This window comes from Vipera berus (assembly GCF_964194415.1).
Source record: "Vipera berus genome assembly, chromosome: Z".
Taxonomy (NCBI): Eukaryota; Metazoa; Chordata; class Lepidosauria; order Squamata; family Viperidae; genus Vipera; species Vipera berus.
In genome coordinates, this window is record NC_138205.1 from 54,883,968 (window position 1) to 54,901,467 (window position 17,500).

At 44.4% G+C, this 17,500-nt stretch overlaps 1 protein-coding gene across 1 annotated transcript in view; it reads left to right on the forward strand.

Annotated features, from left to right (window-relative positions):
- Positions 1-17,500, forward strand: part of TECRL (trans-2,3-enoyl-CoA reductase like) — a gene marked incomplete at both ends in the record, with an annotated part of 51,048 nt that overhangs the window by 22,800 nt on the left and 10,748 nt on the right. Inside the window, one exon of the mRNA XM_081344823.1 lies at positions 9,567-9,672. Within this exon, the coding sequence (XP_081200949.1) occupies positions 9,567-9,672 (106 nt within the window). The remainder of the gene's footprint in view (positions 1-9,566; positions 9,673-17,500) is intronic.

Below are 17,500 nucleotides of genomic sequence, written 5' to 3' on the forward strand. Positions count from 1 at the left end.
GCTTGTCTTCTCTGAACTCCAAACTGGGAAGACAAGTGTAGGATGCTCATCTTGGAGTTGGAGAAGTTTGGAGTTGGAGAAGGCAAGCGTGGGAAGTAGGCCATGTGAGTTTGGAGTTTGGAAAGGTGAGGAGATTTGGAACTTCTCTCAGGCTAATTTAGCTGTTGGAATTGCTCACAAGATTGGAAGCTCTGTGTCAACGCTGCTAACATTGAATGTTATTGCTTGACAAGAGATGAAGAAGTAGCTATTTCATATGTTAAACTTGTGTATTACTTTAAGACTTGTGTATTGTTTTAGTTTAAAATTGGTGGGAGGAAAGAGTAGGAATGCACTTTGAAGGCCATTTGTCTCTCTAAAGAAGATAAGGCTTTGGCGGTTCTTCTAATGAAGGGAAGCTGATTCTTTAAATTAATTGGAGAATATGATTAATGACAAAATTAGAAAGGTGGAAAATTGTGTTTTAATATATTGTGCAAGGGGCGGAGATTTCAGATTCCAGCTTCCTTCGAGCAAGCATTTGCCGGTGTATTAGGCTAATAAAGAACTTTTAAGGTAAACAATGCCTCAGAGTCACTTGAAAAGCCCATACGTTGGAAACTTGATATCAAGCTGGAATCTACCTACTTTTTAAACTAATTAGGGAGTTCCGACCTCCCGTCACTTTCTCTAAGTTTGGGAGGCAGACAGGAAAGAGTTGGAGAAGATCCCACAATGGAGGAAGAAAAATTGCCTGAAGCCAGTTCCCCGGCACCTGCAGCCTCCCCAGTGGGGGAAGGGCCAGCGAAGAAGCTGGCAGAGAAAAGAGTTTCAGCAATCCTACCAGTTGGGAGCCAGACCCAAACAACCAGGAGGACTGGTCTAGTTGTCAGAGTGGATTAAGCCCAGAGAAGAGTCTAGGAGCCTCGGAGCAGCCAGACCATCCCCAAGGGTTTCAAAGGCAGAGGAAGTGGGACGACAACAAAGAGAATCCTGCACATCGTATTCCCCAGACCTGTGGGGAGCAGCCAGGCCAGCTGACACTGAAGACTCAGGTGAGTGGAAATATCCGTCTACAGCCCAAAGCCAATCAGTTGACAATTTAGCAGAAAAGTTTGAAGAACTAGAAGTGAGAAGTGCAGAACACCTCCTGCCAAAAGAGGCCCCCAGCCCCTTTTTCTCAGAGCTAACGGCCCTCCAACCCCTGGAGTTCCCTGCTAGGGCCTCCAGTCCCACAGAAGAAGAGGAACTAGGGCCCCCTCAGCAGTGGGCAGTGTGGCAGCCCCCACAGAAGGAGGGGTAGCAACCTCTGAGCCTAAATCAGCTGATAGAGGCCTTGCAGCAGATTGGTGTGCTGCAGAAGCCTGGAGGGAAACAGCCAATTGGGGAACAACAATCCCATGGAGACTGGTCACCACCCCTGAGTGCCAAGCAGCCACTGAGGGGCCCGCAAGTGAGGGAGGCACCACAGCCTTTGAGGCTAACACGACTGTTAGTGGATCAGCAGCAGAGGGTGCCACCATTCCCTGCAGCCAAAATCCAGAGCAGACAACAGCAAACCCCTCCCATCCAACAACCATTGAGGGGTCTACAACAGCAGATGGTGCCACAACATCCCGCTAACCAACAGCACCGTCCCCTCAGACAACCACAGCAGGGAAGGCTGCAGTAGGGCCCAAATGTGCAGCCCCTGGGCCTACAACAGCACCAATTGGGTAGACAGCATTTGGGAGTCCAACAGCAGCAGTGGGGCCCTTGGCAGCCAATGAATCAACAACCAGGAGGGGGGCAGCAGCAACTGGGGGCACAACAACAGCAGTGGGGGCCCCAACAACCATTGATCCAACAACCAAGGGGGGCAGCAGTGATGGGGGCCCCAGCAGCCATTGAACCAACAACTAGGGTGGGGCCAGCAGCAATGGGGGTGTTGTGACTCAGGGCCAGCCTGTGGGTCCGACAGCCGGGTCCGATGTATCGGAGGACTCAGATGTGGGGGAGGAGGGAAACGAACCGGCTGATGATGATTTGGAGGCTTTGCAGAGTCCTCAGCCGGGGACCTCTTCTCAGCTGTGTGAGCCCGAGAGTGCGGAGGATGATGACCCACAGCTGGCCCTGTTCAAGGACGCCCGACGTAGGAGGCAGACGAGCAGGGACAAACAAAGAAAGACTATGGGACTCCTCGGGAGGAGGCACAGGGAGACCACGCCCTGAGCTCTCTATAAAAGAAGTGTTTGGGGAGGGGCTGGTTGCTGAAAGCAACTTTTCCGCTTGAGAAGACAAGCTCTTGTGTTTTTGTTAACTGCGTAATTAAATCTTGGCAGAAGCCTTTTAGCCTTGGACGCTCTCCAGACTCTTCTCTTAATTAGGGGTTGCGAGAAGAGGGCTGGTTCAGAACAGGGGGCCTCAGCAAGCAATGATGAGCCCACCCTTCAAAGCAACCTTTGATGGGGACCCAGAGAAAACTGATTTTTTTCCTCAACCAAATACGCTCTCACTTGAATTGCTGGGGTCACACTTACCCGGATCCGGGTGCGATGGTCAATGTGATTGCATCCAACCTAGAGGGAGAAGCATCTGAATGGTTGAACAATTTATATAACAAGCAGGCCCCTGAATTGGAGTATCCCCACCTTTTCCTCCTGGGGCTCAGGGAAAGATTTGAGGACCCATCCATTGCCCTCAAAGCAGAAGAACAAATCCATAAGATAAAGCAAGCTGGCCAGCCTGCCCTAGAATACGTGTGGGAGTTTCGAAAGGTAGCAGGTCGGATAGAAAGATGGCCTGAGCAATCAATAATTCATCTTTTTAGAGAAGGGTTAGATGACCACCTCTCTCAGGCATGTATCTACTGAGCTGTACCTGACCAGCTGCATGAATGGTACCAGGCAGCGGTGAAATTAGATGTCCAGCTTGCCCGCTATAAAAAGCCTTCCCCACCTGAAACTGCACCAAAACCAGGATCCCGATGGCTACCACCACCCCAAAAACCCCCAACGTCTGCTACTGCCAAAAGACTTAGACTACCTACAGGTCCGCCAATCAAGTGCTTTTGATGTGGACAGCAGGGACATCAAGCAGCAACCTGCCCAGGTCCTTACCCGCAACAGCAGAGTAGACCAGATCCAACAACAAGGAAGAAACCCTCACAGCTGCCACTGAGAGAAAAATCCAACTGGATCACCCAGGAGCCTGTTATCCAGGTTACGTGCCCCACCCAGAAGGATGCTGGGCCACCAACCGGATCCACTCCCACTTTACCCGGTGTTGACAGCAACGATGAAGGGGAGAACGACCCGATGGTGGACGCATCCTACCTTTTTTATTACCTGCTAAACTCATAGTCCCTAAGTCAGGGGCACAAATAGACCTGAAAGTGCTAGTTGATACTGGCTGTTCCCGATGCATCATTAGCCTGTCATGCGCCTTGAGACTGGACATATGGGCTAAGCCGTTGTGTGTGTCTCTGGGTGTGTTTCCTTTCTGTGTTTCACAGCCTCATGCGTTTAATGAGATTTATTCCTAGATATAGATGTGCAGGACTGGCATCTTAAAAATAGCTATCCTCTCAGTGCACACATATTTGAAATGTTGGGTAGCTTGGAGTTTTCCTTGTTCAAAGAATGGCTTCAAATGGGAATGATGCAAGGAGCCCAATAATCTTCCCTCCTTTCTCTATTTTTGAAAGCAGAACCAGCCTTTTATGTTAAGGCCCTTCTCACTTTTCCAAACTCCAAACTCGTGCATTCTAGGCTGCAGAGCGATTTCGCTCCCCTCCCCATGGCCAATCTGGGCAGCAGAAGCGTTTTTGAAGCTTCTGGAGATCATATCCATGACCATGGGGTGATTTTACGATGCTCCAGTGGCCCGATCCAGGCATCGGAGGCCTGCAAAATGCCTCTGCTGCCCAGATCTAGGGCTGCAGAGAAATTTCACTACCCCCACATGATTAAATAACAATAAACCTTTATTGTCAAAGTACAACATGTGTACATTGAGATTAGCTGAGCCTCCCCCCGTGTTCTCTCCCCCCAACACACAGTGACAACAAACCCTCCATCCCACCACACTATGTGAACCAACTACACCACACACCGGCCTCCCAAGTCAATTCTGCATAAGATTATGTCCCATTTAAAAGCCTAACAGCCCACAGATAAAAGCTATTTTTCAGCCTGTTGGTACGGCTGGCTATATTCCTATATCTCCTACCGGATGGTAGGAGAGTAAAGAGATACCGTCCAGGGTGTGAGTCATCCCTGAGAATCTTCCTCACTCTTCCAAGGCAACGAGCCCTGGCGATGTTATCCAGTGGTGTCAGGGAACAGCCCACAATGTCTTGTGCTGTGCTCACTACCTTCTGTAATACTTTCCTATCCGCGGCTGTCAGACCAGCATACCAAACCACAATACCATACGAGAGGACGCTCTCTATAGTAGACCGGTAAAAGAGGGTCATTAGCTGTTGTTCTACCCTGTTCTTCCACAAGACCCTAAGAAAGTGAAGCCTCTGTTGGGCCTTTCTAGCCACCTGAGTTGTGTTAACTTTCCAGGTCAGATCTTCACAGAGGTAGACTCCCAGAAATTTAAAGGAGGAAACTCTCTCTACACAGTTCTCTCCGATGTGAAGTGGGGCAGGTTCCTCCTTTTTTCTCCGGAAGTCTAACACCATCTCTTTCATCTTGCTGATGTTTAGGTGCAAGTTGTTGTTACTACACCATGGCCAATTTGGGCAGCAGAAGCATTTTGCAGGCCTCCGAAGCCCGGATTGGGCCGCTGGAGCATCGTAAAATCACCCCACGGCCATGTATGCAAGCTCCAGAGGCTTCAAAAATGCTTTTGCTGCCAAGATTGGCCATGGGGGGAAGCGAAATTGCTCTGCAGCCATAGATCTGGGTGGCAGAAGTGGCAGAGAGAAAGAAAGAGCCATCAGGGAAGCAAAAGTGTAGGGAAAGGAAAGCATTGCAAAGTAAGCAAGCTTACAAAAAGGGGATCTCTCTCTCTCTGTCACAAACACACACACACACACACACTTCCCCACACCCTTTAATATCTCTCCCCCACCCCCTTTAATATCATGTCTTCCCCCACCCCCTTTAATATCATGTCTTCCCCCACCCCCTTTAGTGTCTTCCCCCACCCCTTTAATATCATGTCTTCCCCCACCCCCTTTAATGTCTTCCCTCACCCCCTTTAATCTCTTCTCCCACCCCCTTTAATGTCTCTCCCCCACCCCCTTTAATATCAGTGAGGCTCCTCCAGTGGATCATGACCCAGTGCTCACCCCAGTCCCATCCCTCCTCTGCCGGAGACTCTCAGATTTGCCCCAGTCCTGCCCAGCTCCAAACAAGTGCCCCTGACACAAGTGACGTTGAGCTGGCCATGCCCACACAGTGGGCCACACCCATGCCAGATTAACAAGATGAGAGTTCAGGCACCTTTTTTTTTTTTAGAAAAAAAGCACTGGGTAAGACCATACTTGGAATACAGCATCCAATTTTGATTACTTCAATATAAAACAGATGTTGAGGTTCTAGAAAACATGCAGAAAAGAGCATGTTTGGGGGGCTCAAAGCTAAAACATATGAAGAAGTTTTGCAGGAATTGGATATGTCTAGTCTAATGAAAAGAAGAACTAGGGCTGACATGATAGCAGTGTTCTCATATTTGAGTGGCTGCCATGAAGACCTATTTTCCAAAGCACCACAACACAAGACAAGAAGCAATGGATGGAAATTGAACAAAGAGAGAAGCAACATAGATCTAAAGAGAAACTTCCCGACAGTAAGAATAATCAACCAGAGGAATAACTTTCCTTCAAAAATTGTGGATGCTCCAACACTGGAGGCTTTTAAATATTGGGTCTCCTGCTTGAGCAAGGGGTAGGATTAGAAGACCTCCAAGATCTCTTCCAACTCTGTTATTCTGTTATTTCATTGAAAAAATATACCCCAAAACTGAGGTATAAACTGGGTATCAGGTGTATAGTGATTATACTGAACTCCGAATGAATGAACCTTTATTATTTTAATAGCATCAGCCACGATTATTCTGTATATGTATGTGTATGTGCATGTGCATGTGTACATGCATATTATTTTATTCAGAACAAAGTTAAAATGCAAAATATAACACTAAATAATAATCCCAAAAGGTATAAAAGAAAACACAAAACACAAAGCAATCAAAACATTAAAAAACTGCACTATCACCACAACAGCACATTATACACATATTATCTCTTCTAGCTGAATGCTGATTAATATATTACTACAATATTAGTTCCCACCCTTGCAAAACAGGCCCTCCAAAAAAAATTAAACTACTAAATCTATTAATAATTTGTTGACCTGTTTTCTATATGTTACATTAGTGATAACAGGAAAAGCAATAATAATAAAACAGAACTAAATTAAAGTTTGAATTTGAATTTTGAATTTTATTGAATTTATATACTGCCCTTTCCTGTAGGACTCAGGGTGGTTTACAGGGCATATAAAACATCAATACAAAAATTAAGAGCAATTAAAAAAGATTAAACTAAATCCCTGAAAAAAATATAAAACATATAAAACCCCAGTTAAAACCCCAATTAAAACTCAGCCTGGGCCGGAAAGCTCGAAGAGCCAGGTCTTCAGGTCTCGGCGAAATGATCGAAGGTCGGGGGCAGTCCTAAGCTCCACAGGCAGCTGGTTCCAAAGGGCAGGTGCACCCACTGAGAAGGCCCTCCCCCTGGGTGTTATCCGCCGGCATTCTCCCTGTGGGAGCGCACAGGATGAAGGGAACTTGATACCGGCAGCAGGTGTTCCCTCAGATATCCTGGACTTTATAGGTCATCACCAGCACCTTGAATCTCACCCGAAGGGCAACCGGAAGCCAATGCAGCTCGCGGAGCAGAGGTGCTACATGGGAGTAACGGGAAACCCCCATCACAACTCGTGCGGCTGCATTTTGCACCAGCTGAAGCCTCCGAGTGGTCCTCAAGGGCAGCCCCATGTAGAGAGCGTTGCAGTAGTCTAAACGGAAGGTCCCGAGTGCATGAGTGACTGTGCGTAGGGCATCTCGGTCCAGGTAGGGTCGCAACTGGCGAACCTGGGCAAAAGCCCCCCAGGTCATGGCTCCTATATGGTCTTCAAAACTGAGCCATGAATCCAGGAGGACACCCAAGTTGCAAGCCCTATCAACGGGGGGTAATACCTCACCCCCCATCATTAATGATGGAATAGTCTGGTTAACCCGAGATGCCGGTATGCACAGCCACTCAGTCTTGGGATGATTGAGACGAAGCCTGTTTCTCCCCATCCAAACCCGGACCGCCTCCAGGCAGCGGGACATCACGGTGAGGGCATCACTGGGTTGGTTCGGGGTGGAGAAAAAAAGTTGGGTATCATCAGCATACTGATGATACCCCACCCCAAAACCACGAATGATCTCACCCAGCGGCTTCATATAGATGTTGAACAGGAGGGGAGAGAGAACCGACCCCTGAGAGACTCCACAAACGAGAGGCCTTGGGGCGGATCTCTGCCCTCCCGTCAACACCGACTGTGAGTGGCCCAGGAGATAGGAGGAGAACCACCGTAAAACGGTGCCTCCCACTCCCACGTTTCCAATTTTCCTACCTGACAGGAAGGTGGATACGTCCAGTGACTTTTCAATTGCTTCCAGAGAGAATTAGAATTTTCAAAAAAAAACACAACTTCCTCACTGGATCCACCATTGTTAAAAAGTCACCTTGGCCATTCTTAAGTGTTCCCATTCAAAACCAGGAAACAGAACTGCCAAAGAAGCATCTTTAGCAGTAAAATCAGCAGATTATTGGTAAGAGAAAAATGAAACTCTTACCATGCAGCAGCCATCTTGAAAGGGGCCAGCTGTGACTATTGTTTTTGAACACTTTTAGAGTGGCCTTGGCCAAAGAAGTATCTAAACTCAAATTAATAAAAATAAATTCTAAATAGTTATATATCTGAATTTTGAAATAATATCCTTGGGAAAGTTTTTTAACTTTTGTATTTTTGGTTTTTAATTACCCTGTAAATCACCCTGAGTCCTCCGGGAAAGGGCGGTATATAAATGTAATAAATAAATAAATAAATAAATAAATAAATAAATAAATAAATAAATAAATAAATAAATAAATAAATAAATAAATAAATAAATGTGTTTGTATGTAAACATTGTGAATATGATGAAAGATAAGACTGTCTATTCCAGGGCTTTTCAACCTTTTCACCCATTGTACCACTTTTAGGATATGGCAACATCCGAGTATGACCAGTCGCCTAGCAAGGTGTCAAAAACTTGATGACAAAAAAAAGGAAAAAGGTGATAAAGTACGCTTAATGACTGTTTGAAGTTACAATGGCACTGAAAAAAGTGCCCCCCAAGCCACAGCCAAGCAAAACACATGCCTGCCTGTCCAGCACGCTCTTCCTCCTGTCCAAGGTTTTCATTGTTGTGAGCATTTCTGTTGAGGATTGGCAGCGGGGGGATGGTGTTTGGTTTTTATTGGTCCCCATCTGCTGGGTGGTTGCAGCAGGTTTTGGTCACTTCACATGACCCTGGGACACTGTGACTGTCATAAATATGAATGAGGTGCCAAGCATCTGAATGTAAATCACAAGACCCTAGAGATGCTGCAACATTCCAGCTGATCGGTGCTTCTTCTGGGCTCAGCAGAAGCGCCAGGATCAGCCCCGAGCTCCAGCTGGAGCCTAGTGCTGATCCTGGCGCTTCCACTGAGCCGATAGCCCCGAAGAAGCGCCAATCAGCTGTAAAGCTGCAGCTCCAGCCATCTCTCGTTCAGGCTTGTGCGGTGCCTGCCACTAGTTCAGCTCATTCCCCTCCCCTGCTACCACTTTTTTAGGATGGCCATGTACTACCTGCCAGGTGCCAATGTACCACAGGTGGTACCCGTACCACTGGTTGAAAAACCCTGGTGTATTCTCTTAAAAAGCTATTCTAATGTCCTGTAGTTTTGAAGTCATAAATATAAATATATAAAACAATATAGCAATAAATATAACAATATAACAATAAATATAGCAAACAATTAACTGAAATACATTGTGCTTTTAAATGATAAAACTGCATGGACTTATTGTTAATTCAAATCATGCATGCGTATTTTAACTATTGCAGAACCATGTCTTCTCTGCAATTTCTATCTTAGTCTATAAATACAAATGAACACAACAAAAACCAGATGAAATAAAATAATTTCAGCAACTTTTAGTAGTTATATTCAAATTAAATAAGATGGCTAAGTTGAATTCAGTTGATAAATTGAGTAAGTTGAATTTTAAGTTGGCTAAAGTTTCTCCATTTAATAACAATACTTCAAAATTATGTCTTAATATATCCAAAATATTTCATCTGCATGATCTTTTCAATGAAAAAAAACCTCAGCATTATAATAATCTCCATTTTTCAAAATCAGAATGATTTGCTATAGGCTACTTAGCAAACTGACAGAGCAGTTGTTTAGACAGAGCATAGACAGAGCAAGTTGTTTAGATTCTTTGCTATAATACAATAGCATCATATTTTTCAAAATGTTTATTTCTTACTCTTGATTATTTCTGCAGTTTGGCCTGCATCTGTCACTGTTTACATTATATCAGGCTTCTTCTGGAAACTCTCTTTGTGCACAAGATTTCAGAAGGACATACACCACTGAAAAATATGATCAAGGTGATTAATGTTCAAAAAATATTCTATAGAAATGAATAAGCATTAAAAAGGTATTATCAGCCTGTTTGTTGCATTTCTGTCCTGCTTTCCAAGATATTCATGTGGTGCATTAGATTCTATCACAACAACCCCTCCAACTTAGGTTAGGCTAAGAGAAAATGATAGGTAGAAGTCAGCAAATTACCCTGAGAACTTAATTGCAGGCAGAGTATTTGTGTGTGCTTTATGTATATGAAATGATGGATGGATGGATGGACAGGCAGACAGACAGACAAATAGGCAGACAGATAGACATGTGTATATACATACAAAAGCATATAAAATATACACATCAAGATTTTCTTTATCTTAGCATTCAAAAAACTTTCTTTGTTTTTAATAATTCTGACCTGAACAATCCATGAAGATTACTAAAAAGCAATAATATGACACTTCAGGCAATAAGGACAAATACTTAACAAAATTTAACACAATAAGATACTCAGTTTCTATTTCTCTGCAATCATTACTCTATTTCCTTTTGGAATACAAACCATAAAAACTACAAAATTTTTAAAGAAAAGAATTTCATCTGTACTATTATAAACTGATTTTTAATAAACTTTAACACTAATTACAGGCCATATTTCATTTTTTCTTTTCAGTTGAGATTTTTTTTCTTTCAATCTTTTTTCATTCAAGCTTCTTGAATGAGAAGCGAAATGTCTTCAAAGAAAAACAAGAAACTCCAATTGCCTCATGAAAAAGCATCTTTGGAATGCAATTGAAAAAGAAAAATAAGAGATCTAAGAAGGAACCAGCATGGTTGCATAAAGAACTCTCTACTAAACTGAAAGACAAAAAAGATATAAAAAATGGAAAGAGAGACACATAATTAAGGCAGAATACCAGCACACAGCCTGTGATGACTCCCCAGATGCTTCTCCAGATGCCTCTCCAAATGCTAGTTTGGAAGAGAATGAGCCGGTTCCAGGCACATCAGGAAGGGAGGAAGTTGAGGGCTATGAACCAGAGTGGAGGGGCCAAACACAACCAGATGAACAGCTGGCTGAGCTAGAGACAGGAGAGGCACAGCTGTAGCTGGGAAGCCCAGAGGCTTTGGATGGAGAGGGCACACAGCTGGGCTGGTCAATGGGGATGAAAAAAATCTGCCTCCTCCTCCAAGAGCACATAGGGCTGAGAGGAGGCAGGCACAAAGAAAGTCAACCAGACTACTTGTGAGGAGGCAGACTTGCTCCTCTTGATGGGCTGCACTAGGAAGCAATTATTTAGTTCAGCAAGGGAAGTGAAATGATGCTGAGAAAAATATGTCCATTTCCTTGCTGTGTGTTCTTGCTTTGAACTTTGGATCATGCCTCTTCAACTGTGGATCTATCTTTGCCTTGTGGCCTTGCCTTTGCTCTGTGGATTTGCCTTTGCTTTGGGATGCTTTTGCCTGGTGTAATGTATTTGCCTTTTGCTTGTGAACTGTTGCTGGCTTCTTTTGAGTAGCCTGTTAAGGTGAGCTGGTTAGCACAGGGAATTGTGGGAGAATATTAATTCAGGTTTGGAAGCCTCAATAAAGACTCCTAACACCTGTGGGATTGTGTGTGAGTGGGACAGCACACTCACTCTGCAAAGGTGAAGTCAGGAAAGCTAAGGCTCAGAATGAACTAAGACTTGCAGCAATTGTAAAAAAAAATCTTTCAACATGTAAAAAATAATCTAAACATTTTCTTTCAACATGTGAAAAACAAGAAAAAAGTCAATGTAACAATTGGTCCTTGCAATGTATGGCAGTGAAAGTTGGACCATAAGAAAGGCTGAGCACCAAAGAATTGAGGCCTTTGAACTATGGTGCTGGAGAAGACTCCTGCGAGTCCCTTGGACTGCAAGGCGATCAAACCGGTCAGTCCTAGAGGAGATCAACCCTGACTGCTCTTTAGAAGGCCAGATCCTGAAGCTAAAACTCAAATACTTTGGCCACCTAATGAGAAGGAAGGACTCACTGGAGAAGAGCCTAATGCTGGGAAAGATTGAGGGCAATAGAAGAAGGGGACGACAGAGAATGAGGTGGCTGGATGGAGTCACTGAAGCAGTAGGCATGAGCTTAAATGGACTCCAGAAGATGGTAGAGGACAGGAAGGCCTGGAGGAACGTTGTCCATAGGGTTGCGATGGGTCGGACATGACTTCGCAGCTAACAACAACAGCAAAACTATTGGTCCAATAATGGGAGAAGATGGCAAGGAAATGATGAGCAGCAAGGAGAAAGCAGGGCTGATTAACTCATTCTTTGCATTTGTTTTCATGCAAAAAATAAAAATAGCCCAACCTACCAAACACAGAATCATAAAAGACAGGTTAGCAATACAAATTAAAATAGGCAACAAAATGGTAAGAGAACACCTGCCCACCACAGATAAGTTCAAATCACCAGGATCAGATGGATTATATTCCAGAGTTCTGAAGGAGCTGGCAGATGTAATCTCAGAACCACTGTACCATTCTTCCAAAGACCCTGGAGCACCAAGGAACTACGACAGGATTGGAAAAGAGCTAATGTGATTCCTATCTTCAAAAAAGGGGGGGGGGAAATGGATCCAGGAAATTACAGACCGATCAGCCTAAAATCAGTACCAGGGAAGATCCTGGAAAAGATAATCAAGCATCTGCAAACACCTAGAGGCAAGCAAAGCTATAACTAAAAGCCAATATGGTTTGTTAAAAACAGATCATGCCAGACAAACTTTATTGCCTTCTTTGACAAAGTGACTAAATTAGCGGACCAGCAAAATTCTGTGGAGATACTGTAATTTACTTAGATTTCAGTAAGGCTTTTGATGAAGTAGACCACAACCTTGATAAGATAGAAAAACGTGGGTTAGACAGCATCACTACCAGATGGATTAGTAGCTAAGTGACATTACTCAGTGTGTGGTCCTTAATGAAACTGCATCTACATGAAGGGAAGTATTTTGGCTTAGGCCGAGTATTCTTTAATGTCTTCATAAACAATTTAGATGAGGGGAGGAGAAGGAGAATTCATCCAATTTTCACTTGACACTAAGCCAGGGGTGTTAAACTGCCGGACCATGGGCTGGGCGCATCATCTCGAAGCCATGCCCACCCCATTTCCGCAATGGCAAAGCTCTCCCGATATGTTGCGTGACATCACGTGACGTCACAAGTTTGACATATCTGCACTAAGCTGATGGGAATAGCCAACACTCCAGAAGATAGGCTCAAGATCCAGACGCATTTCAACAGACTTGAACACTGGGCTTTATCTAATAAAATGATATTCAGTGGTGAAAAAAGTAGGATTTTATGCTTAGGCAAGAAAAACCAAATGCACAGGTACAGAATAGGAGGTACCAGTCTCAATAACAGTAACAGTGGAAGGGATCTAGATGTCCCTGTGAACAACTACTTAATTATGAACCAGCAGTGTGCTGTAGCCACTAAAAAAGCCAATGCAGTTTTAGGCTGCATTAACAGAATCAAGATCATGTGAAGTATTATTACCACTTTATAATGCCTTGGTGAGACCACATTTGGAATATTGCATCCAGTTTTGATCATCACAATATAAAAAAGACACTGATGCTCTAGACAGAAAGCAGAGAACAGGATCAAAGATTATTACAGGACTGGAGACTAAACCATATGAAGAAAGGTTACAGGAATTAGATATATCCTGTCCAATCAAAAGAAAGATAAGGGTGATATGATCGTAGTGTTCCAATATTTGAGGAGCTCCTACAAAGAGGAAGGTGTCAACCTATTCTTCAAAGTAGAAGGCAGAACAAGAAACAATGGATGGAAACTAATCAAGGAAAGAACCAACCTAGAAACGGAAAATTTCCTGACAGAACAATTAATCAGTGAAATGGCTTGCCTTCAGAAGTTGGGGGTGATCTATTACCGGAGGTTTCTAAGAAAAGATTGAAAAGCCATTTGTCTGAAATGGCATAGGGTCTCCTGCTTGAGCAAGGGGTTGGACTAGAAGACCTCCAAGGTCCCTTCCAACTCTGTTATTCTGTTTAAAATATACAGAATTTGCTAATTATTTGATTCCCATTATATAAGAAGAGTATCCTTTATGAGTTATTACAAGTGTTTCATAGTACACTATATGAAGTATGAAAGAATAATAAAAAAATCATCAGTATAACTGATTAGTCTTCTAAAAATTGTACTTGATTAAGCTGATGTCATCAGATACGTAATATTTGTATTTCAGTTTTAGAATGTCCTTTAAAACTTTAGGAAAGTTAGAAGGCTGAGGAGGGAGAACCACTGGGCAAATGCTAGGAGCAATTTTTTTCCTGTGAGTAACCTATGGTGCTCAGTAATAGCTATATGTTGTAACTAATGAAAAATCATAGTTCTTCCCATTTGCTAAATATCATTATTATTAATTGTAAAAAAACTTTCTAAAAGGATTTTGCTATCAGTAATTCCTGGCAGGATATATATAATTTCTACTTCCCCAAAGAAAGTGTTGAAGACAATTAGTTCTGATAAAGATAAAATATTCTTTTTTCTTGTCATCACCTCAATATGAGCACTTTTATCCTATTTGAGGAGAGTGGGTGATGAAGTGATAAGAGCCTAATAATGTAAGATACAAGAATATAGGCCAAATGAACTGGATGGCTAAAATACCTATCAAGGAAAAGTCCAGAGACTTAATGTTCCTTAATGTTCCCTAAAAACAGTTTAATTCTACTCCTATGCATTGTTTATTACTTTCCCCATCTGTTCTTCCTGAGATCCACTGTATTTCACTTCACCATATTACAGTGACCTTTATCTCAGACTTGGAAACAATATAAAGACAGAGAAGGAAAAAAAGTTTGCAATAGCAGTCTTCCTGATATTTTTTTGACTTACACCTAATAAACTGATTCAACTAATTACAATTGCAGCTGTGCAACTCCAGTGAGGGGAGAAGGAGGGCAGTTTGTTTGCCTCAACTATATCACATCGACATACTGAATTTGGGATGCAATGGGCTACCTAAAATATGGCTCTTAGGAGTTTGGACTGCATCCCTTCCAAAGGAATAAAAGGAGTAACGTGCCAGCTGAGCATTAAAGAATAATTTAGCCTTAGCTAAATATAACTTCAGTGCTGCTGGAATATACTGTTCTATCTGGAAAAATAAAAATATTTAATTGTTACTGCTGTTTTGGATGACATACTATAGGTGTGCACTGCATTTAGTGCAGGAGGCAATAAGTATATTAAGTGTAATGTCTCCTTTGCAGGAACATGAGCTATCATAATATCAACATCATGTGATTGCCTCAGAGAAATTATATATCTCGGAGTTCTTCACTTAATAGCAATCTTACCCAGTGCTTTCTTTGTAAAAGAAAAAGGTGCCGGAACTCACACATGTCATACAACCTGCCTTGCCTACCCTACAAGGTTCCATCCAAAAAAGGTGCTGGAACTCCGTTCTGAGCGTTCTATGACAAAAAAGCCCTGATCTTACCAAATAAGAAACTCCCACTAAGTTTAATTTGGGATATATACTTTTGAACAGAAATTGGAGCTCTTCTGTAGTTTTTAGTGTTTGCTCATAAATATGCAACAATCCTTTGGATAACAAAAAAAATGTAAGGGAAGATCGCGATCTGTTTATATTATGTTCCTGTGATGTCCTTTCTGATGTGATACTTAAAGGAAAGAGCATGGTTCATCATACAGGAAAATTCTCTATAGAACAACTTCAACCTAGTACTTATTTTAGAGTCATGCAAGGTATTTATGCTCTTTTTTGTAAAAACTAATAAAATTGTATCAAAATAGTATGTATTTGTATATCCTAATCTATATCAACATCTATAGACCGATCATCATCTGCTGCGGCTGGTCTTCCATTTTGCCAACCCCCGTCGTGGGGCTGTTGAACCAACTAGATGGTTCCACCCCAGGCGCCTAATGGACCCTGAGCGGTTCCACGCGGCCCTCGGGTCCCCACCTGCCGCCTTAGTTCACAGCTCGGCCGAGGCCCTAGTGGAAGCCTGGGAAAAGGCAGCCACTGAGGCACTCGACCAAGTTGTACCCATGCGGCCCCTGACCCGGTGCAGATCCCAGTGGGCTCCGTGGTTCTCCGTGGAGCTCCGGGAGATGAAGCGTCGGAGACGGGGCCTAGAGAGCTGTTGGAGGTCTAGCCGGTCTGAATCCGACCGATTGCGACTAAGGTCCTTTACAAGGTCTTACCTCGCGGCGATGAGGACAGCGAGGTCAAACTACTTTGCTGCACTCATCGCGTCTGCAGATAATCGCCCGGCCGCCCTGTTTAGGGTGACTCGCTCCCTCCTGAATCAGGAGGTGAGTGAGGAGCCCTTGCAGGGTCGTGCCGAGGAGTTTAGCCAGCATCTGTCGGACAAAATCTCTCGGATACGGACCGGTCTGGCCTCCGACTGGGCAGAGTCTGACGGTGAGAACATGGGTGATCTTGTCAATGTCATCTGGGAGGAATTTGACCCTGTGACTCCGGAAGAGGTAGACAGGATTATGAGGAAGCTGAGATCCACCACCTGTTTGTTGGACCCGTGCCCCTCCTGGCTGGTTTATTTGGCTTGGGAGGGGACACGAGGCTGGCTCCAGGCAGTGATAACTGCTTCTCTGAATGAGGGTAGTTTTCCCGCCGCCTTGAAGGAGGCGGTGGTGAGACCCCTCCTCAAGAAGCCTGCCCTGGACCCAGCTGTTTTAAACAACTTTCGACCAGTCTCCAACCTTCGCTTTCTTGCGAAGGTTGTTGAGAGTGTGGTGGCGCAGCAGCTCCCTCTGTTCCTGGAGGAAGCTGATTATCTAGACCCGTACCAATCGGGCTTCAGGCCTGGGTACAGCACGGAGATGGCATTGGTCACACTGGTGAATGATCTCTGGCGGGCTCGGGACAGGGGTTGTTCCTCTGTCCTAGTCCTATTAGACCTCTCAGCGGCTTTTGATACCATCGACCATGGTATCTTACTGCGGCGTCTTCGGGGGTTGGGAGTGGGAGGCACCGTTTTACGGTGGTTCTCCTCCTACCTCCTGGGACATTCGCAGTCGGTGTTGGCAGGAGGGCAGAGGTCGGCCTCGAGGCCTCTTGTTTGTGGAGTGCCTCAGGGGTTGGTCCTCTCGCCTCTCCTGTTCAACATCTATATGAAGCCACTGGGTGAGATCATTCGTGGTTTTGGGGTTGGGGGTGTGTGTGAAAGCCCTAATAAGCAGGCATATACATACCTGTAGAATGAAGGCTACTGCTAAGCTTGTAAGCCGCCCTGAGTCTTCGGAGAAGGATGGGATATAAATGGAATTAAAATAAAAAAAAATGCTGATGATACCCAGCTTTTTATCTCCACCCCGAACCACCCCAGTGATGCCCTCTCTGTGATGTCCCGTTGCCTGGAGGCGGTCCAGGTCTGGATGGGGAGGAACAGGCTTCGACTCAACCCTGACAAGACTGAGTGGCTGTGTGTGCCGGCGTCTCGGGAAATTTAGAATATTCCATCGCTAATTATGGGGGGTGAGATATTACCCCACGTAGATAGGGCTCGTAACTTGGGTGTCCTCCTAGATTCACAGCTCTCCTTGGATGATCATATAGGAGCTGTGACTAGGGGGGCCTTTGCTCAGGTTCGCCTGGTGCGTCAGTTGCGGTCCTATCTAGACCAGGATGCCTTGCGCACAGTCACTCATGCACTCGTGACCTCCCGTTTGGACTACTGCAATGCTCTCTACATGGGGCTGCCCTTGAAGACTACTTGGAGGCTCCAGCTGGTGCAGAATGCAGCCGCGCGAGTGGTGGTGGGGGCTTCCCGATACTCCCATGTAACACCTCTACT